The sequence below is a fragment of the Schistocerca nitens genome, chromosome 5, assembly GCF_023898315.1.
Source record: "Schistocerca nitens isolate TAMUIC-IGC-003100 chromosome 5, iqSchNite1.1, whole genome shotgun sequence".
Taxonomy (NCBI): Eukaryota; Metazoa; Arthropoda; class Insecta; order Orthoptera; family Acrididae; genus Schistocerca; species Schistocerca nitens.
The window spans coordinates 450,146,979-450,170,125 of NC_064618.1; the positions used below are offsets into that span (position 1 = coordinate 450,146,979).

Sequence of the window (23,147 nt, forward strand, 5' to 3'; positions counted from 1 at the left end):
GGGATTTCCTTATGTGAAGAGATGGCAGATGTTGAAATGTTTGTATTGTTGGTAGTTGGTGTGTATACGGACAAAGGTGTGGATGGAACCATTAGAGAGGAGAAGGCCAAAGTCCAGGAAGGTGATGTGCTCGATTTGGGAGGACTAGGTGAAGCAGATGAGACAGAAGGTGTTGTGAAGGCATGAGAAACAGAGTGTCTTGACCCTGAGTCCAAATCACAAAGACATCAATGAATCTGAACCAGACCGCAGGTTTGGGGCCTCGGGAGGCTAGGAAAGTTTCCTCCAGATAGCCTATTATCAGGTTGGTGTAGGAGAAAGCCATACTGGTGCCCATGGCTGTATACATTCCCTTCCAAGAAGAAGTAATTGTGAGTAAGGATAAAGTTAGTAAGATGTATGAAGAATCAGGTAGTGAGTTTAGAGTCTGTCAAATTTGGGAGTGGATGTGTTCAATAGTGGCAAGATTCATAGGCATGAGGATTGTTGGAGTACAGTGTACTGGCATTAACAGTGGTATTCCAGTTCATGACCCCTCACCCACAAGTGCACCTCTCTCTGTCAATGCACTCACCGGGCTTTTTGCCTCTCCTTTGCCCCTCTCTCTTTCTGCTCACCATTGCCTCACCCCCTCCCTCCTCCACAGCCTCCAATGCTGCAACTGATAGCCTTGTCTTGCCACAGCCTAGTCCGTGTATGCTCTGCCAGAGAGTGCTCTTCCCTCCACCCCACCATACACTCCTATTCCTCCCCCCTCCACTCCTCACTCACGATTGTTGCTTTCATTCAATGTCACTGTTGCATTCTAGACACAGTGGGTGGAGGTAGCAGTCATGTATGTGATGCATAATTGCTTGTGTGAATGTATGCACATTATCTTTTCTGAAGAAGGATTTCACCAAAAGTTCAATGTGTAACTGTCTTTTCATTGTGCCTATGTGCAATTCAACATTTCATATTTACGGTGAGTAGCAATCTATCATTTTTGTAATGTTGTTGGTACTTATACCTGAACTTTCCACATGGCTTTTCTTCCATCTCACAACCTTTAACAGACCTCTTCCTAAGATTTCCATAGTCTATAAGTTGTCCTACTCCTTTGTCCACATGGTGACTTCAGGCACTACAGGAGATTCAAATTTATAGTCCGAGGTTGTTAACAAGTACGAACAGTTTGGTACTTAACTCATATCGATGGCTGCATTGTTGTCTTCGTGAAATCTAGAGGTGATTCCACTGCAATGTTCCCGCGGTTTTCTTTGTGTTTGGATGAGACTTACTGGTTTGTAGGGCGACGTGGTATTTTGATTTTTAGAGGGCAAACGTTAAATTAGTTTTGCACATCACTATTTAATTCATTTATTCACATTTAACACTTCTATAGTAATATGAAATAAGACATTGTTTTACACCACATCTGTATCACCACCTCCTCCAACCCATGCTCCCGATCCAAAGACCATCAACCACCTCTTCCAAAGATTGACCTCCTTCCCGCATGACCAAAGATAACCGTCTCTTAGTTGTTAAACTCGCAGTCAAAGGCTATATTTACATAAAACATTACACGTAAAGAAATTACTGATATACATGATTTTACGTTCTGTTATAAACCCTATGATGTTTTCCTTTGTTACTATTCTCTAAGCAGTGAGACCCAAGCCACACTATATCAATGATCTTATTTGCACATAATGCATAGCTACATGATCAAGTAGATTGTTGGTGCAGCATCTTATGCTCCAAATTCTTCCTGTCAACAATTACAATTATTCACTATTTATAACATTTCCTCCCCATCCTCACATGTTTTCATACATTATTTCCCACACATACCAGTGCCACATGAACTTGTGAACCTAACCATTCCCCCTTCCTCCTCTCTCCCCTCCCTTATTCCAACACGCACGTTCTCCCATTCTTCACCCATTCCATTTTTTCCCCACATTTTTGAACATTTTTTTTATATATTTGTGTGTACTTTTATGTATTTTCATGTATTTTTATGTATTTGTTTTTATTTTTAAGCATTTGTGCCTGTTTTTACGTGTCTGTACACCTACTCCCAACACTGAATCCTTCCTCTTCAGTTCATACCACCATCTGACTGTTATCCTCTTACCCTCCCATATAACACCCCCTGGTCACATCCCAGGAATTCTTACCTACAACTTGGCCTCAACATCCCTTCCCACGTCCCTTCCTCAGAACACCAACCTCTCAGCAGAAGAGAGGACAGCATACACATCACAACAAATCCTGACCTAATCACCCTATCTGCAGACAAAGGTTCCACAACTGTCGTTACGAATTGCAGTGACTATGTGTCTCCTCCACCTAGAAACTTTGCCATCCTATCCCATTCATCCAACATCTCCTAGAACATCTCCCATGAATCCATTTTTATTGTCACCCGTGTGACCCCCATACACCCATCTCCTACATCCTACCCAAAATCCATAAGCCCAACAATCCTGGACACAACAATGTAGCTGCTTATTGTGTCCCCATTGAAAGAATTTCAGCACTTATTGACCAACCTCTCCAATCTGAAATGTAGCCCTCCATGGGAAAGATAACAACCACTTCCTTCACCGACTCTCCACTATCCTCCACCCCTTTACTTCCTGGATCCCTAATCATCACTGTTGATGCCGTTTTCATATGCACCAACATCCCTCATGCCCATCATCTTGCTGCAGTTGAACACTGCCTCTACCAAAGTCCCTCACACACAGTACTAACTTTATCCTAACTCACAAATACTTCTGCTCTGAAGGGAAGGTATACAAACAACACAGCCATGGGCACCCACATGGCACCCTCTTATGCCAACCTGTTTTAGAAGAAACCTTCCTAGTGTCCCCAAACCCCAAACCCCTTTTCTGGTACAGGTTCATTTATGATATCTTCATTATCTGGACTCAGGGTCAGGACACTGTTCTCATGCCTTCACCATTTTAACACCTTCTATCCCATCTGCTTCAATCATTCGTCCTCAAACCAGCATGCCACCCTCCTGGACTTTGACTTCCTTTTCTCTGATGGCTCCAACCACATCTCTGTCCACATTAAACCCACCAGCCGTCAACAGTACCTGCATTTCAATAGCTTCCATCCCTTTCACACCAAAAAATCCCTCCCACACAGCAAGGGCTCTGAAGGATGGTGTAGCAGCAATGATTGGAACCCCATTGCTCAATATGCCGAAAATCTCACTGAGACCTTGACAAACAAGTACTATACTGCAAACCACAAACATATTTCCCATGCCATATCTCCACTTGCTCAATCCTCCCACCAACATCACATACCAGCTACAAAGGAGTGCCCCCTTTGTCACCCAGTACTGCTCAAGACTGGAACAACACCACATCCTTTGTAATAACTTGATTATCTATCATCATGCTCTGAAATGAGAGACATCCCACCGAAGACCCTTCCCACCCCTCCCAAAGTATTCTGTCACCCCCCAAACCTCCAAAACATCGTAGTTACCCCCACATCACATTCCTATGGAAGACCCAGGTGCGAGACCTGCCCAATCCACCTACCCAGCACTTACTGTTCCAGTCCTGTCATAGGCTTTTCGTACCCTGTAAGAGGCTGGGCCACCTGTGAAAGCAGCCACGTCACATGTCAGCACTGCTGCAATCATTGTACAGCTTTTTGTATTGTTATGACTACCAACCATCTGTCCACCACCTAACTGAGGCAAACAGTAAAGTGGATTGCCATATGGCACAACGTGCAGCTGAACATTACACACCTGATTTCCATGGCTGCTTCACAAGTTGGGCCATCTGTATGCTCCTCTCCATCACCAGCTTTCGTGAACCGCACCGATGGGAGTTAGCCTTACAACACATTCTCCACTCTTGAAATTATCCCAGCTTCTTCCTTCAGTAATCTACTGTTCCTGGACCCTCCACCCAATAGTTTCCACCTCCTCTGTCCTACACCTCCTCCCAGTTCACATCCCCTCAATGGCATTTGTGCACCAATCTTTTCCATTGCACCCACAGGGCTTTTTCTCTCTTGTCTGCCCCTCTCTTTCTCTTCTCCCCATTCCCCCCCCTTTCCTTCCCCATAGCTTCTTGACACAGCACCTGGTAGCCTTGTCCTGCCACAATCTAGTCCCAGCATGCTTCACCAGACAGTGCTCTTCTCTCCTCGCTATATTCTGCCATACCACCCTCTTCCCTGCCCAGTCCAGACTGCTGCTTTCATTCAACACAAATGTTGTGCTCTGGATGAAACTGCCGGAGATAGCACTCATTTGTGTGTTAGGTGTACTTGCTTGTATGAATCAGTGTGTTTTTTTCTTTTCTGATGATGGCTTTGGCTGAAATCTAAATGTGAACACTCTTTTGTTGTGCCTATCTGCAACTCATTGTTTTGTCTTTGTGGTGATTAATAATCCATCCTTTTCATAATACTGCAGAATTTAAAAAAGGTTGAATTGCACTTTGGAGTAGTTAAGACTGAAGTAATGTTCAGCTTGTAATATTAGAGGACAATATTTGGAGCTCACAATAAATACATAAAGATAATATTATGAAACAATATAAAAGAGGACAAGCTCATGAATAGTAGGATAAGGAAACAGAAAATTTAGATTTGTTGGAAGGATTTTGCAAAAAGTACAGTGCAGCTGTTAAAAAGATAATGTAAGACACTAAAGTAATCTGTTCTAGTTTACTGATGCAGTATTTACAATCATTACATAATTATTAAGCCAATCTGGGTACAGACATTGAAGGACTCAGAGATGTTGTTATTATTAGTGGTTTCTATAGGTAATATGATAGTGTAACAGATATTATCAGGGAACTCAAATAGGAATTGATAGAATAAAAGCAATATTGTTCCTGCAAAATCTTGTTGGTATAGGCATCCACAAGAAACGGGTAGGAAGGAGTTTCCATAAAGAGACACTTACCCACACACCCTGGAGTATGGAATACAAACTTAAACTTCTTACTCTTTGCTGAATTCTCGTGCATTTCTAGAAATGATTCAGACATTACATTTTCCACTTGATGAGGCATCAAGGGATCACCAATTTAGTATTGGAGGGCAGCATGGTGGGTAAAAATCATAGAGGGAGACCAAGAGATGAATACACTAAACAGATTCAGGAGGATGTAGGTTGCAGTAGGTACTGGAAGATGAAGAAACTTGCACAGGATAGAGTAGCATGGAGGGCTGCATCAAACCAATCTCTGGACTGAAGACCACAACAACTACAACGGTAAATACTGTGGCTTTAGTAACCCCTACACGACCTAGCATTGTATATTTGTCTCACAGTTCATGGGAAACCATGCCATTTCTTTTTTGTGTTGGTAGTGTTGTGTTGTCACACAGTCAAAGCAGATGTAATACTTTGCAGAACAGACCTGGAATAGTGTGTATATTTGATTCCCACTGTTTCCTCGCTCATATCTTTATTAAGCTAAAGATTAGTCCAGCACTTAAAGAGTCCAGTTCCTGTTCCCATGACAACCCTCTCTACCCTCATCAGCCAAAATATGCATGGCTGTAATGTAACCTACCTGACAGACATCCACCATATCTATTTCTGGAAGAACATCTCTCCCCATAGTAGGAGCTCTCATCTAAGATCTCAATTCATGAATTAAAAAAAGAACACATAATTTTCTGCACTAGCCATGGCACTCTGAGGTAAAAACAAAATTCAGTATGTACGCACAGAGTAACAAATTCCTGAATCCACTGGCATGTTTGCGCAATAATGTGTCAAACTAGGGAGACAAATAATGTTTAAGTTCAGTCCATGGTTGATAACAGAAGGTTTTATCAGGTATTTTAAGCAGGGTTTTGGGAGGTATCCCACATTCGTCTATTCAGATTCTGTTGCTTGGTTAAGCTATACAAAACAATTACAAAATTGTAGTTTTCAACACAGTCAATACTATGCTGCTGAAAGTAGATTTCACCATTATTTAAAGCAGGCTCCTTGGAGATATCCCACATTTATGTTGTAGACTGAGACTGATTTTATTCCTGACATATAAGCAATGTCAGTGCAGTAACTACGATGCCAGCTTTAACTAACAACTGTAAGTGGCAGATGTGAATTTCAACAGTCTTTTGTGGGCAGGCAGTGGTAAATAGGGGATTTACATTATGTGATCAAAAGTATCCGGACACCCCTAAAAACATACGTTTTTTCATATTAGGTGCATTGTGCTGCCACCTACTGCAAGATACTCCATATCAGTGACCTCAGTAGTCATAAGACAGTGTGAGAGAGCAGAGTGGGGTGCTCTGCGGAACTCACAGACTTCGAACGTGGTCAGGTGATTGGGTGTCACTTGCATCATACATCTGTGCTCGTGATTTCTGCACTCCTAAACATTCCTAGGTCCACTGTTTCTGATGTGATAGTGAAGTGGAAACGTTAAGGGACACATATAGCACAAAAGTATACAGGAAAACCTTGTCTGATGACTGACAGAGACTGCCAACAGTTGAAGAGGGACGTAATGTGTAATAGGCAGACATCTGTCCAGACCATCATACAGGAATTCCAAACTGCATCAGGATCCACTGCAAGTACTATGACAGTTTGATGAGATGTGAGAAAACTTGGATTTCATGGTTGAGTGGCTGCTCATAAGCTGTACATCAAGCCGGTAGATGCCAAGTGACGCCTCACTTGGTGTAAGGAGCATAAACATTGGATGACTGAACAGTGGAAAAACATTGTGTGGAATGATGAATCACAGTACACAATGTGGTGATCCTATGGCAGGGTGTGGATATGATGAATGCCCAGTGAATGTCATCTGCCAGCTTGCGTAGTGCCAACAGTAAAATCCGGAGGCGGTGGTGTTATGGTGTTGTCATGTTTTTCATGGAGGGGGCTTGCACCCCTTGTTGTTGTGCATGGCACTATCACAGCACAGGCCTTCATTGATGTTTTAAGCACTTTCTTGCTTCCCACTGTCGAAAAGCAATTTGGGGATGGCAATTGTATCTTTCAACATGATCGAGCACCTGTTCATAATGCACAGCCTGCGGTGGAGTGGTTAAATGACAATAACATCCCTGTAATGGACTGGCCTGCACAGAGTCTCGACCTGAATCCTATAGAACACATTTGGGAAGTTTTAGAATGCCAACTTCAGGTTTACAAAGACCAAGGAAGGTGTGACTGACAAAACTGAAAGTGATGATAGTGCTCATCACTCTTTTTGATCCTCATGCCATTATCCACAAGGAATTTGTTCCCAATGAGACCATTGTAAATTGGAAGTATTATTCCGGTTCGTCCACAGCAAGGGAGTGGGAACGATTTCTACTTGCTACATGACAATGCGCGCACACATGATGGCTGCTGTTGTAGCGCAGTTTCTAATGAAAAAACAATTGGCAGTTTTCAGCAACCTTCATATTCACTCAGTTTGGCACTGAGTGGCTTTTTTTATTCCAAAAAATAAATATTCACATGAAGGCTCAATGCTTTAATGATGTAATCAAGATTTAAGCCACTGTGATATACAAATGAAACAACATCCCAAGAAAGGGCTTTCTTGACAGTTTCATATGATTGTATGAACATTCTGTGGATTGTACCCATCTGGATGTGGGGGTAACTAAGTAAAGCACCAGAAGCATTAAAATCACAATCTTAAGTTTTCATTGGCTTTTATTACTCCAGACTCAAAATGTATGGATTTATGGGGTATAACATAAAATGATTGAAGACATGAAAATGATTCATTAACATGACTGGAAAAATGGATAGAATACAAATGAAATGCACTGCACAAAATTCTTTTGTGTCCTTGCAGATAACAGGATGCAGTAAAACCTACATACTGCAAAATTTTCATGATGATAGTTAGTTGTTTATTTGTTCCTAAAGCAGTTTACATTATTTATAATTATTAAATAAAAGAATCAATTAGTTTGCATATTTCCTAAACTGAGTAGAATATTCTTATTTATTATAACTTACTGAAATGGATATTTATGGAATTAAGTGTGAATTCATCTTCCTTTTGCCCCCTATATTTGTTATATCTTCTTTTTGTTTCATGAACATCAATATTATTTTCTACTCTTCTATTCAAACAAGACTGCATTTTTCTATTTACTCTACCTGATTCAGCTGTCAAGCACCATAGGAGCATACAGCAAGTATACATGTGTATAATATCCTTTCCTGTCATATTTGCTTGAATTAGGCAGGGTCAATTGATATAATTAACTATGAAATCATCTGCTCTTCGTTGCTTCATTCAACATTTCATGTAACAATAAATATACAGCATTTATCACTATTTGTGAAAAAGTCCATTAAAATTATGTTCATTTTTATTATAAATCAGTCAAATAATTCTTTTCTTCTTTTTTACTCTCATCTGACAAGGCAACTTGCTAATGAATGTTGGACCAACAAAGGATGGTTTAATAATGCCAATTTATGCTGAGCGCTTAAGGGATATGGGAACATGGCTTCAAATAAATGGTGAAGCTATCTATGCTTCCCAGCCATGGACAGCACAAGAAGACCCTACAACAACAGGAGTATGGTACAGCAAAAATGTCAACTTTACTTCTAATAAACCAGATATATTTATGTAATACTGATGTCTCATGAATTTGCTGATGGAAATAGAATTTATTCATTCTGCTTAATTGCTATGTTACATTGGAAGTGAAAACCAAAGTTTTTAAAATCTGTGTCACAAAAAATCAATCAAAATTAGTCATAGGACTTGGAGTTAGACATTTTGTGCAAAAAACTTGCCTTATCCATAGCATTTGATAAGCTATGAATTCTCTTGGGTCATACCAAACAGTAAGAAATTGTAAGAAACTAAAACAACCTTGATGGAGCACAGGTTTGGTGGACTTGGAGTTCTCGTGCTGGAACTGGTGAGTACCATGAATTCCTTATAGCTGCAAGCTCTGGGATAGCTTCAGCAGCAATTTTTAAAGTGTACTAGATGGATTTACCACAGTTACATTAGGCTTATTCATGTAACGGATCTCTGTTTCAGTTGACATGTTCTAGATTCTTGTGGGAAGAAGATAGAACTTACAATCATATCTCCTTCAGTTGGATGTTCTGTTAGTAGGTATCAAATTGCGAGTTCCACTTGTAGGAATCAACACCAGACCTACAATGAGAGCTTAAGTGAGCAGTCCTCCTCATGAATATGCTGTAAAGCAATGAATAATAAATAATGAATAATTGCCACACAGCTTCGCAGGGATCTCTTTAATGCCAGAAAGAAAATTAATGTAACCCTACTGCATTCATTCATTGATATCATGGCAGAAATTACCTAAGGCAATACAATAAATCAGCCCTTAAAGGTGGAAAGTGTTTTCTCCTTTTTCTGCTATAATCAAGCATTGAATATTTTATTAAATATTAACACCTTTGCTGTAAATCATAGCTAGGCAACAAAATGACTTTGATTGTGGTGAAATTTATATAATGACACAGTCACTTCAAGAACAACTTTATTGATGGATATCTATGTATATGATTACTGTCATTGTGGATATCTATGTATATGATTACTGTCATTGTGTGCCTGTTGGTGTGGCAAGACATTAGTTGTAATATAATGAAGTACTTAAAACATTTGAGTGTGGTCTCAAAGGTTGTTTCTAAAACTTAATATTGAAATGAGTCAAAATGTTGCTCATGAATATTATATAATTACAGGTACTGAGGTTTTACTGTAAATCTGACTCTGTGGAAAGTAGTAAATCGGAAGACATCAAATTACATCAGAGCATTGAAACTGTCATGAATTCTGAATGATAACTTTATGCTGATGCAACAATGAAGATCAGGACATGATTTTAAGGGATAAATATATGACACTTATTCCTTGTCTTGAAGTAGTTACACACTACCAGCAATGAACTTTGTTTTTACACTCCAAGACAAAAAATGGTACACCACAAAGGTATTATCTGAATGGGGATGGAAATTGGTAGATGTGATGTACATGTGCTGACAAGCAAATGATCATAATTTCAGAAAAAAATAGATAATTCATAGTACAGAAAGACCTTCACAAACTGAGCAAATGAATAATGTTTTGGTCCACCTCTGGCTCATACCCAAGCAGTTATTCATCATGACATTGATTGACAGAGTTGTCAGATGTTCTCCTGAGGGATATCATGCAAAATTCTGTCCAACTGTCACATTAGATCATCAAAATCCCAAACTGGTTAGAGGGCCCTGCCCATAATGCTCCAAATGTTCTCATTTGGGGAGAGGTCTGGTGACATTGTGGCCAAGACAGGGTTTGGCAAGCACAAAGACAAGCAGTAGAAATTCTCACCTTGCACAGGCAGACATTATCTTGCTGAAATGTTGAAATGTAAGCCCCGCATGGCTTGCCATGAAGGGCAACAAAATGAGGCATATAATATCATTGACATACTGCTACTCTGTAAGGGTACTGCAAACAACAACCAAAGGGGTCCTGCTGTGAAATGAATTGGCACCCCAGGCCATCACTCCTGCTTATTGGACTGTATGGTGGGTGACAGCCAGACTGTCTGGGCCATCTCCAGACAGGTCTTTGCTGGTCATCAGGGGTCATTTTGAAACAGTATTCATCACTGAAGACAGCTCCAATCCAGTGAATGAGATCCCAGGCTGAATGTGCCTGACACAACTGCAAACGGGCTTGTTGGTGTACAGAGGTCAATGGCAGTCAGCGCAAAGGGTGCCGTGAGCTCAGAAACCTTTCTGTGAGCCACCTATTAATGGTCCTTGTGGTCACTGAAGCATCAGTTGCATGTTGGATCGATGATAATGAAGAATCTGGGCTCTAAATGCCTCTCTGATGATTGTTCAGTCCTCATGTTCTGTTGTTTCTGTAGACCGACTACTTCATTCTTGACACTGTATTTGGCCATGATTCACCCATTCCTGCCAATATTATCAAATAGTGTCATTTCTCCTATTCAAATGTTGAGTGATTTGCCGACTACCTGAAATGGCTTCTTTGAGCCCAGCTATATGTCCTCTCTCAAATGCAGACATCTACATAGATTGTTCACATTCCTGTCTTTGAGGCATAATTACTGTCCAACTAAATACATGGAATGAAATTTGCAAAGACTTTATTCTCTAGTATTGACATGTCCTCTGTTTACTATCATTGCTTGTCTTAGATTGTAATTTAGGTCATAACATCTAAGCTTTGTGGATAGTAAATTTCAAAGGTTTTGTGGACAGTAAATTTTATGAAATTACTGCAACAACTTGTTCCAAAAATGACACTGGCCCTACAGAGCTATCATATGCTGTGTTGTGTTTTCTATTAACATAAATACTGGGAAATTAGAGGAGCATATGAATATAAAGAGAATAAAGCAGCTTCAGTTATATAAAATTATCAATCACAGGCATGGTCTGCCTGGGACACAGCAGATATGGTAAATAATATGTAGATAAGACAGCCACAAGTTGCACGTAATGTGATTTTATAACAAGCAATTTCACCCATCAGATGTGAGCATCAGTTGGTTCCATCTAAAAAGCAAAAGTTGTTATAAAATTACATTCTGTGCAGCTTAAGGTTGTTTTATCCGCACAGTATAAATGTATTATCAACCATAAATGGAAACAGGACAAAAAAAAAAAAAAAAACAGAAATCTGCACTCAAAGTAACGTAGTGTCCTTGCATCACTGAGGCATAGGCACATTTCTCAAATATCATTGCATATTCTGTGGTAGTTTAGGACACCCTCCATAATACTGTTTAGTAGTTCTGTAGGTACATTGTCCCACACTTCCATCAGTGGCATTTATAGATTCTTAGATGTTGGCATTGTCTTGTAACACACTTTCTAAGAGCTTACCAATTTTTCTATGCCCCTTTCAATGTGATCTGCAGGTCCTGAAGAGTCTGATGTAGTGGCATCTTCTATACAACATATTTTCCAAAAGTATCCAAACAATCTCTGTGAGATTCAGGTTAACTGAATGTGCTATTCAGTCCATTCAAATAATGTCTTTACTCTCACAATGTCTTGACAATGCAAACATTTGTGTGAAAAGACATATTATTGTTAAAAATAGGTAGCAGGAGTTATTGTAGTGCAGGAAATCCGAATACACCAGTCTCCACACTACATGGTAAAATATTGCTCTGATGTGATTAACTCTACTCTGAAGATACACATTGGACAACTTAGTAATTTATGTTTATGATGAAAGAGAAGTATTAAAGCATGTCTCCATGATACTGACTGCAACAAGCACAACACTATAGAAGGCCACTTCTAAAGAAGACAACTCATTTATAGTTCATTTTAATGGAATGCACGAATGGATTGGTATTTTACAAAGCAAAGCAAATGAAGCAGTGAATGTTGCATTTACAAGGTTTCATAGATCTTTTTACTTTTGTGTAAGTAATTCATTTCTTATCTTGGGCTTCTGTATATTCTATTCTTCTAGGTGCACAGAACACTCCTTACTCCAGACAGGGTAATCTCCAGCACAATTATGGCACTTCAGAAGAAATAAACAAGTAACTCCACCAAGAGCAGTTTTACTGCATTTTCTATGAATTGTTTCTTCCTTTGATGTCAGTGTTGTGTGAGCAGTATGCTGGCATTTAAGGCAGCTCATCATGTTTCAAATGAACAGCCCCATCTTAAGACAAATATATCCTGTGGTGAGCTTTGGGAGAACTCTTCCACTGAAAACAAGAATAAATGTTGCTGTTTTCCCAAATTCAACAGTCCTTTAGCCTAGGTTTTTTCTTTTTTCTTTTTTTTTAAAAAAAGTCGACCATCCCCTGTAGATTCCACCAGTTTTTTAATTCTTCTTTAGATATATCTATAATGTCTCTGCTTTATGCCACAATGTACCCATTGTAGATCGAGGTGTTGGGCGATTCGATTTCAATAGTACACTTTTTCCAGTAGTTTTACACCTTGGAGACTTGTAGCCTGTTAGGAAGTTGATGTGTCTACCAAGAGAGTCCCATTTCTTAAGTGGCCTTGATCTAACAAATACTTTTTAGTAATAGGAAGGTGATACTCAAAAAATTGCCTTCATTGTTATGTCACAATCAAAAATCATAAGGTAACAAACAGTTCATGTTCTTTTATTATTTATTAAACATTGCTTTACAGCATATACTTGAGGAGGACTGCTTACTCCAGCTCTCTTTGTAGGTTTGTGTTATTTCCCACTAGTGGCACACACAACCTGATACCTACTAACAGAACATCCAACTTCATGGGAGCCGGAGAAGATATTCTTGTAAGCTCCATCTTCTCCCCAATACAATCTAGAAAAACATGTCAACTTGGGCAGGGATTCAATATGTGACCAAGACTAATAAAACTGTGCCACAGAAGATGCATTGGAAGTTGCCACTAATGGATTTTGCCTCACAAGTTATCCACCCTATCAACATCTACTATGCTTTGAAAATTGCTGCTGAAGTGAGCCAAGAGTATATGGTTATAAGGAAATGATGGAACTCGCCAGTTCCAATGTGGGAACTCCAAGTTCACCCTACCTGTGCTCTGACAAGATTGGTTGAGTTCCTCAGATGCTTGCCATTTGGTATGACCCAAGAGAATCTGTAGCTTATCAGGTGCTAAGGATAAGGTGGGCATTACCCCTCTATTGCACAAAATGTCAAACTCCAAGTCCTATGAGTAATTTTGATTGATTATTTGTGGCATAGCTTTTAGAAACTTTGATTTTCACTTCCAGTGTAACAAAGCAAATTGTATGTAAATCAAAGTCTGTTGCACAATAGGAAGTAATCAATTCAATTCAATTCAATTCAATTTTTATTATCACATAACATGCCTTATACAATCAAAGATTGTGACATAGGTGACTTGTCAGTTTTACACTATATATAACAATACTAAAAATAGACAATAAACTAATAATATACATGGTGTAACATCTTCAAAGAGGTATTTTAATTACAATTATAATGCATTATTACCATTCATGAAATCTTCTACACTATAGTAACATTTATCTTTCAGATATTTTTCCAGGTCTCTTTTGGTACCTTTTACATTTGGGTCATCCATATCTTTCCATATTTTATTTACAAATTTCATGCCCATATAGTATGGGGTTTTTTCATATGATTTTAAATGGTGGGTAGGTAACATGTAGTTCGTTCTATGTCTAGTATCATATTGATGCAAGAAGAAGTTGCCCTCAAAAAGTTGTGGGTTTCTTTTCGTGAAAGCGAGAGTTTCACAGATGTATATGCTTGGAATGCTCATTAGATCCAGTTTTACAAATAAAGGTTTGCAGTGTTGCTTTGGTTTTGCTCCCACCATTGCTCGGATGATTCTTTTTTGTAGTCTAAAAGCTCTAAGTAAATTTGTTTTTTCAGACCCCCAGAAAATTATACTATACCTAATGACTGAAACAAAATATGCATTATATACAGTTTTTCTTACAGCTAAATCAGTAATACTATACAAGATATTCATAATATATACAAGGCTATTCAGTCGACCCAGTACGTTGTCCACATGGCGACTCCATAACAGGTTTTTGTTGACTAACACGCCAAGGAATTTGACACAGTCTGCTGTCTCTAATTTTTTGTCCATATACCTTATTTCACTTATGACTGTGCAGATTGTTTTGTGGCAAAATGAACAATTTCTGTTTTTGTAAAATTTAATGTCAAGTAATTGTTTTTGACCCATGCCTCCACTTCCCCAAGTGTTTGTTCAATATGACGAATTAGGTCTACCTCATTTTTACAACAGACTACAGCTGTTGAGTCATCTGCATAGAGGATAGTATCAGACTGGACCTGACATTGCATATCATTAATATAATATAGAAAAAGCAGTGGCCCTAATATTGAGCCTTGTGGAACACCTAATTGAGTGTTTTTCCAGCCAGAGAGAAATTTCTTACCATTGATGTTAATAAGTACTCTTTGTTTTCTGTTTGCCAAGTATGATGACATCCAGCTAAGAGATTTGCCTTGAAAACCATAGCGTGCCAATTTTTGGAGAAGCAGGTCATGATTTACTGTGTCGAAGGCTTTGGACAGGTCACAAAAGATGCCTGACACACACATTCTATCATCAAGACATCTGCTGACTTTTGTGACTAATTCATTTATTTCATGGACTGTGCTGCGGCCTTTTCTGAAACCATATTGATTGCCTAAGATAATGCTGTTAGATGAATTGTGATTTTCAATCTGATCACATGCAGCTCTTTCAAATATTTTTGAGAAAATTGGTAACAGTGAGATTGGCCTATAGTTGCCCAATTCATCTTGTTTGCCTTTTTTATGCATGGGCCGAACTTCTGCATATTTTAATCGATCTGGGAAACATCCCTCATCAAATGATTGGTTGATTATGAAAGAGAGTGGATATGCAATACTGTGACGGACTATTTTTATTATTTCAGTGGGAACATCATCCCACCCTGCAGATTTTGAATTTTTTAGGGACATTATGATTTTGATGACATCTGAGATGGAAACATGAGAAAACTTAAAACATGTGCAATTGCTATCTGTCATATTGGGCTTTGTATTTGGTGGTGAACAGTCACCAAATTTGTTACAGTTTATGAAAAAGTCATTGAATGATTCACAAATGGCACTGGGGTCTGTAACAGCTCTACCATTTATCACTATTTTAGAAGGCCATTTTCTCTCTGCCTCACTGCCAACTTCACTTCTTATAACAGACCAAACAGCTTTTGATTTGTTTTTTGCATTTGAAATGAAGTCGTTATTTGCAGTATGTTTTGCTAGTTTAACTATTTTGTCAAATGTTTTTTTGTATGTGCTTACATACTTAAGAAATTGAGGGCTTCGATTTACTTTTGCCTCCATATGCAGTTTCCTCTTAGTAGCACTAGACACTCTAATTCCTTTTGTTACCCAGGATCTACTTTTTTGAGACCTGGTCCTCACTGTTACAAAAGGAAAGCATTCATTGACTATACCCAAGAATTCAGTTAAAAAGTTATTGTAATTGTCACTTGTGGAAGTGTGTTTGCTGACTGTCCACTTGGTTTGGCTTAGTTTTTTTGCAAAATACTTCCACATTTTCGTGACTGAAATTCCTACATCTTTTTGTTGTGCAGACTGAATTTTGCTTCGGTAGTGATACAAATAGTGCTTTATGGTCTGATACTCCTAAATCTAGAAGAAACTTTTCTTTTACATAATAACTATAACTACTTACAATATTGTCAATACATGTTGCAGAGCTTGCTGTAATTCTTGTATACTGATCGAAATTGAGATTTAGCCCATTTGTGGCTACCAGGTTCTTTTAAGTGTGAAAAAAATTTGTCATCAGTCCTTATATCTATGTTGAAGTCAGCACATATAACCACTTTCTTGTACAGTTTCTCACATTTTAATTTATGTAGCAATGTATCAAACTTTTCTAAAAATACATAGCTTATATGGTACCCAGGGGTGCGATATATGCTGATAATTTGTGTGTTATACTCTTTAAGTTCTATACAACAACTTTCAAATGTGCCTTCTTCATTCAGATGGCTAAAATTCTGTCTGATATCATAGTCTACCGTGGAATGAACTAATATGCAAGAGCCTCCATACCCATTGGTCCTACAAAAGCTGGTAGCCACTTTATAACCTGTAAGTTTATTTAGGAGACTGATATTTTCAGATTTTAGCCAATGTTCATTAAGGCATATTACTTTCACAGATTGTTTCACACTTTCTAGCAAAATTTCTATATCATAAAGCTTCCTGATCATTCCTTCAGACAGACCTCTTATGTTTAAGTGCATAACGAAATTACTACTGCATATATTATTAGGTAGAGGGTCTTTAAAACTAATTTGACTATAAAGTAACAGAACGTCCACCTGAGTGTTGACTGCTTGTTCTGGATTCGTTGTATTGGGCCAAATTCGGATAGAACTGGCCTCCTTCATCAGTTTCCCTGTGTGTGAGCATCTGGATGATGAGTAGGTACAGTTTTCTTGACGATAATTTCAGTCTTTGCTGTATGTTCTGAGGCTGGTTCTGGCACCTTCTCATCTTCTGGACGTGATGTTCCTGTTTCAGCTGGTGCTGTGGCTGCGATTTTGAAATTGTTTTCTCGTTTATCCATTTCCTTGGTCGAAACTGGTTGCACAGCAATTGGTTTTCTTGCAACGTCGTCGTCTTTTTGTATTAATTTCGCTAGCATTTTGCCAACGTATGACTTGCCAGCGTTATTATAATGTAGTCCATGTTCCGTAAACAAATCTCTTGCATCTGGAAGATCAAGAAATGTTACATTTTGTTGGGACTTGCATATTTTGTAGAACTGTCTGTTTACTTTTGCAAGCTCCAGATTTACGATGGAATTGTCTTGCAGGTCGTATCTGTGAGGCAAACCAGTAACTATGATGTTCGGAACTTTCGGATCAAGTAATGTAGTTTTTAAACACTGGGTCGCATGTTTACTCTCATTTCTGTATACATCATTACTTCCACCCATGATTATGACGGCATCATTCTTAGATAGCTCATTAAGTGAGTTGCTGCTCTTAATTATCTCAGTCAAAGGTGCACTGGGTTTCGTCATACCTGTTGCCGTGAATAACGTACTGTACTCATTTATTTTTTCGGCAATTTTCTTGGCGTGGCTATCACCAAGTACAGCAACTCGTCGTTTGATATTCACTGGTTTATTTTTCGTATTAGATGTTTTCTTGGCTGCGCACTCGATTGGAAGTTTCGTCACTGATTTTTGTTCGTCATTGTTCTTTGTCTTATCACAGTCTTCGTCTAGTGTTGTGAATTTATTTGCTAGCGGTATCGCCGGAACTGTACACACTGTCTGTTTGTTTGTTTTTTTCGGCAAACGCCACGTTTTTTGCGCAGAACGACTGTTAACAACGCTGTCTTGTGCTAGACGATGATCTCGCTCTATCTCTTTGTATTTCGTTTCCAGTTCTTGATATTTCTGCCGAAGTTCTTCATATTTCGTATTTATAGTCATTAAATCCTCTGTAAGCACACTTATTATTTTTTCTTTTGATTTTATCGTGTCCATTACCTCGATTTTCGTGACACTCACAACGCACTGACGGCATGTCCAGTCATGTTCGTCTTTTATATATTTTAGATTCACTTTAACACATTTGTCGTGATACCACGACCTGCACTGGATGCATAGGATACCTCTCTTTACCTTTTTTACGCAGATTTTACACACGTCACTATCACTTTTTAAGGAAACTGAGACATCGTTACAGAACAAAGTTTCATTCGGCGCCATCTTTAAAAGTTTCGCAGTGCAGTTGTTCACGGACCTCTTATTCAGAAAAATGGAGTTTGCTCTGACTGGCCATCTTGATTTAGGTTTTCCCTGATTTCCCTAAATCATTTCAGACAAATATTAGGGTGATTCCTTTATAAAGGCCACAGTTGACCTATGCTATCCTATCCTCATGAAGGCATATTACATATGTTATGTCAATATATATTTTGAGCTATTTATTTTCATTGTATTCTGATGACAAATCCTCTATAATCTGGGAATGAGTAATGAATAATAAGTGAATCAAATCAAAATGTAATCAGTTTGCTCAGATACAAATAATTACGCTACCATAACTCTTCTGTGTTCTTATAAGTACTGAGCAAGGTAGAACTGTTGTTTTCACAAAATAATTACATTGGAGAGGATGACATTTCAAATCTTTCATCTGGCCTTCCAGATTAATATTTTCTGTGATTCCCCCTGAGTTGCTCCAGAAAAATGCTGGGAAGGTTCCTTTGAAAGGGGCAGACCTGATTTACTTCTCTATCCTATGTAGTCAGATCTTGTTCTTCATCTCTAATGACCACACTGTCAGTGGGGTATTAAACTCTAATCTTTCTACGTTTTTTCTACAATAAGTGATAGGGTTTTAATATTTCATACACGACTGCTTCATGGAGCTGGGTAAAGGTGGGTAAAAGATTTAAATAAAGGTATTTTTGAGGAATGTGAACTACTAGATATGGTAACATGTCCAAGTACTGAAACAAGTATTTTTATCTCTTTATACTGGTTTATTGCCTCTTATATTCAGGTTTTCAAGATGGCATAAGTTGAAAATTTTAAAAGGTATAAAATAAAAGGGCCTGACACTATAGAAGAAAGAATTTTTACTTCTCTATTGAAGAAACTTACAGTTTTTATACTATAAATTCTGTAATTATGATTTATTCCATTATAGTGAGTTTTCTGCAGTTAGAAGAACGTATTTTAATTACATTGTCAGTAAATATTAAGTACACTAGTTTACTCTAGTTAATAATATATTTTGTAAGTCATTTACTATATGACACTAAATTCAGTCTTCTGTTCATGTAAGGTACACAAAAAGTGGAAATAACTCTTCAGAAGTATTTGTCTATGCAACATTGCTGAACTGGCCTACAGACAATGTCATTACTCTTGGTGCACCATCGCTATCAGAGGACTCAGTTATTACTATGCTTGGAGTCAATGGCACTCTTGAGGTACAAAAATTATTGCAGTTAATAATTATTACATATTCACATAAATAGAAAATACATATTACACTCCAGTTCCACTTCTGTTTCAGTGGCAGACTCTGGAAAATGGAATTGCAATAACTCTTCCAGACAAGCAGCGTGTGGCAAATGACTGGGCCTGGGTACTGAGATTTACAAATGTTCAAAATTGACAGATGGAACAAGTCATTGCATATTAATTTGGAGCTTGAAAAGAAACAGTGTAACTGCAGATATATGAAATATCTATACTTAAATATCAGTAATTGTATTATTGGCTAATAATCAGAGAAGTGTATTGTTCTACTTGAGAGTGAGCCATCAAAACTGTGTGAAAGTTATGTAAACACCACATTTTTATAGTAATAAAAACACTGTGCATTTTTTCTCCTCTGAACTGAAAGTTGTTGTTGATAACAGTTTTCAATTAATGCCTTGCCAATTTGTTACCTGTCCTGCCTGTGCCTTTGTGCTCCCTGGATATACATTATTCTGCCACTGGTTTCTGAATATTTATGTATTGAACAAAAGCAATGGATCACACAAATTCTTACTATACCTCAATCTTAAGGAGAAAAATAGAGTAAACTAAAAGAAATGAGTTCATAATAGTTGTTTGATTTGGTCTGAGTACTCCGTTCTTTTTTTAAGTGATAATTGGCAGTTATCTCTTTTTTTTGTAATTTGACAGTAGCACTTTATCTCACAAAACATTAATGTTAATGAACAAGTTAAATCTTAATCTTAACAAAAAAGCCTTATACTGCACATCCTAAAGAGTATGAAACATATTATTAATTAAATATGAGCAACTCCCATAAAACACCTGCTTCGAAGCATATCCATGATTTCTAATTCATATGGTAAAAAATCTTTGTTTGCCTCAGTTCTTTAGATCTCAGACAATTTATCAAATTTATTTACTTTCAAGGAGCAAGATTTGATTGCATTATATGCTCATTAAATGAAATGGACATCAAGATACACACTGCATACCAGTATATTCAACCACTAAGCCGATATTCAAAAAATTAAATAAAATGCATTGCCAGTACCCAGTAACCAAATTCAAGGAATGGTCTGTATTGTGGGGAGGACCTTGATCTGTTTGCAACAAGCAATGCTTCTTGGACACGTTGTTGCATTCACAGATAGGTCCTTGTTTCTTAACACATGCCTGATGGATGAAATCTGTGCTGGATGATGCAATGAAAATAATTAATTTTATTAAGGTTTGGCCTACAACTTTCCACATATTTCCAGTACTTTGTGAGGAAATGGAAAGCATTTACAAGTGTTTATTGTCTCACACTGAAGTTAGGTGGCTATCTTGAGACAGAATTATTTCGAGCCCATATGAGCTTAAACATGAAGTTTAAATTTTTCTCAACAGCCATGCTTTTCACAAAGCAGTGTGCATGGAAGATGAAATCTGACTTCAGACTTTAGATTATTTGACAGATATTTTCTTAAAAATTAACAGCGTAAACTTGTCTCTACAGGTGTGAAATGTCAATATTAATATTGTGCAAGATGGTATCAAAACATTCATTATAAAACTAAAGTTTTGGGAAGCATGTTTCAATAGGAATCAAACCAAGTGCTTTGATACACTTCGCTCCTTCCTGGTGGAAAACCATCTATCGTTGGACAAAAAGGTCAAGAGCACAATTAAAGAACATTCAACTGGTCTTGGAAAAATCTTCACAGAATATTTCCCTGCTATGTCCAGTAATAACAACTGGATTTGTAATCCCTTCAAACAACCAACAATTTTAGAATCCACATTACAAGTAAATGATAAAGACAAGCTTCTTAATATTTCCATTGATTATCAGTTACAGAAAAGTTATAAATCATTGTCATTAACTGGTTTTTGGTTATGTTTAAAGCAGTTCCCAGTGTTAGTGAATAAAGCCATAATGGCTTTCATCCACATATTTGTGCCAAAAGTTGTGCCTATTTAAAAAATAAATACAGAAACAGATTTTGTGCTGAAATTGGTTTGAGACTTTATTTAACTGCTGTGGTTACTGGCTTCAAATCTCTGTGCCATGGAAATCAGGTGCAACCTTCTCACTGAATGCTAAGGAAGAGGTGAGTAATTACAATGAAAATTTGTGTTTATTTTTACAACTTGTCCTACACATTGTGTAACTTTTAAGCAGTAACTACAATAACTTTAGATTTTTAACCATTAAGGGTCAAGTTAATTTAAGGTTATTAAACCTTTTATTTGGAATTAAATTGTATGCATGTCTGCTGTATGTATATTTAAAAGTCAGTGGTTCATCCAACTCATATCATTGTAGAAGGGGTTCACAAGTTGAAAAAAGTTGAGAACTGCTGATCTGTTGGAACATTTACTTGATATGAAGCGTCATCATGTTGAATGATTACATTATGTGGATGACAGTCACAGTCACCATAAACACACATAAAAATTATCAGTTAAAATATTTGCATTACTTTCATATCACAGCTCTAGATCACATTCTGAACTGTGTGGATTTACAACTTATACCTTAGCAAATTCACTTTGCTCAGTGTTAAGTCCCTTGCTACTATTGCCTTCCATAGTCATTTTTGTGTTCTTTCCTATTTTTACAATAACAAGAAATTTATACAAAAAGCATTTAAAGGAATTTTGAATGAATTATGATCTGAAAAGTACCTTCCTAGTAACCAGCGTTATCAATGCTTATCAATTAAATTACCCACATAGGATCATTCAAATTATCCTATTTTACCTCAAAATACCCTCCATTTCAAAAATAATTGCAGATGTGCGTACATTCAAGAAAAAGACCATAAATTAGACAAAAAATTAAAAACTAAACATTTATTAACCTAACCCAAGGTACCTGACACTGAGCGATGCTATACACTGCTTCTCATCATTTCAAGAGAAACACATCCTCCTTCGCCTTCTAGGCCCTCTTTTTCAGCAATCAATGCTACTATTGATTCAGTTTTCAGTCTGTTCCTATGAGCTGTTTTTAATCATAGTAAACACTCATTCCAGTGAGGCAGTGGAAAAGGGAAAACAGAGAAGAAGGAAGATTACTTTTTGTAAATTTGGCAAATTTGGAGTTGTGGCTGCAGGTTCATATGAAAACATTTCTTCCCATATACAGTGGCAGGTTTAGATACAACTTATACAAGTTTCTCATTCTCCAGCTTAGCTCCATTCAGAATTTAGCTGCTGCAAGTTGATGAGTTTTTGAAGAATAGGAAACCTCTTTACAATAGGGAGCAAGGATTTAATACATCTACATCTACATTTATACTCCGCAAGCCACCCAACGGTGTGTGGCGGAGGGCACTTTACATGCCACTGTCATTACCTCCCTTTCCTGTTCCAGTCGCGTATGGTTCGCGGGAAGAACGACTGTCTGAAAGCCTCGGTGCGCGCTCTAATCTCTCTAATTTTACATTCGTGATCTCCTCAGGAGGTATAAGTAGGGGGAAGCAATATATTCGATACCTCATCCAGAAACGCACCCTCTCGAAACCTGGCGAGCAAGCTACACCACGATGCAGAGCGCCTCTCTTGCAGAGTCTGCCACTTGAGTTTATTAAACATCTCCGTAACGCTATCA

General features: G+C 37.9%; 1 protein-coding gene across 1 annotated transcript in view; it reads left to right on the forward strand.

Annotated features, from left to right (window-relative positions):
• Positions 1-19,932, forward strand: part of LOC126260171 (alpha-L-fucosidase-like) — a 111,295-nt gene extending 91,363 nt beyond the window's left edge. The window contains exons 7-9 of the mRNA XM_049957435.1: positions 8,405-8,567; positions 19,383-19,530; positions 19,617-19,932. Coding sequence (XP_049813392.1) covers positions 8,405-8,567; positions 19,383-19,530; positions 19,617-19,718 — 413 coding nt within the window. The 3' untranslated portion in view covers positions 19,719-19,932. The remainder of the gene's footprint in view (positions 1-8,404; positions 8,568-19,382; positions 19,531-19,616) is intronic.
• The last annotated feature ends 3,215 nt before the right edge of the window (positions 19,933-23,147 follow it).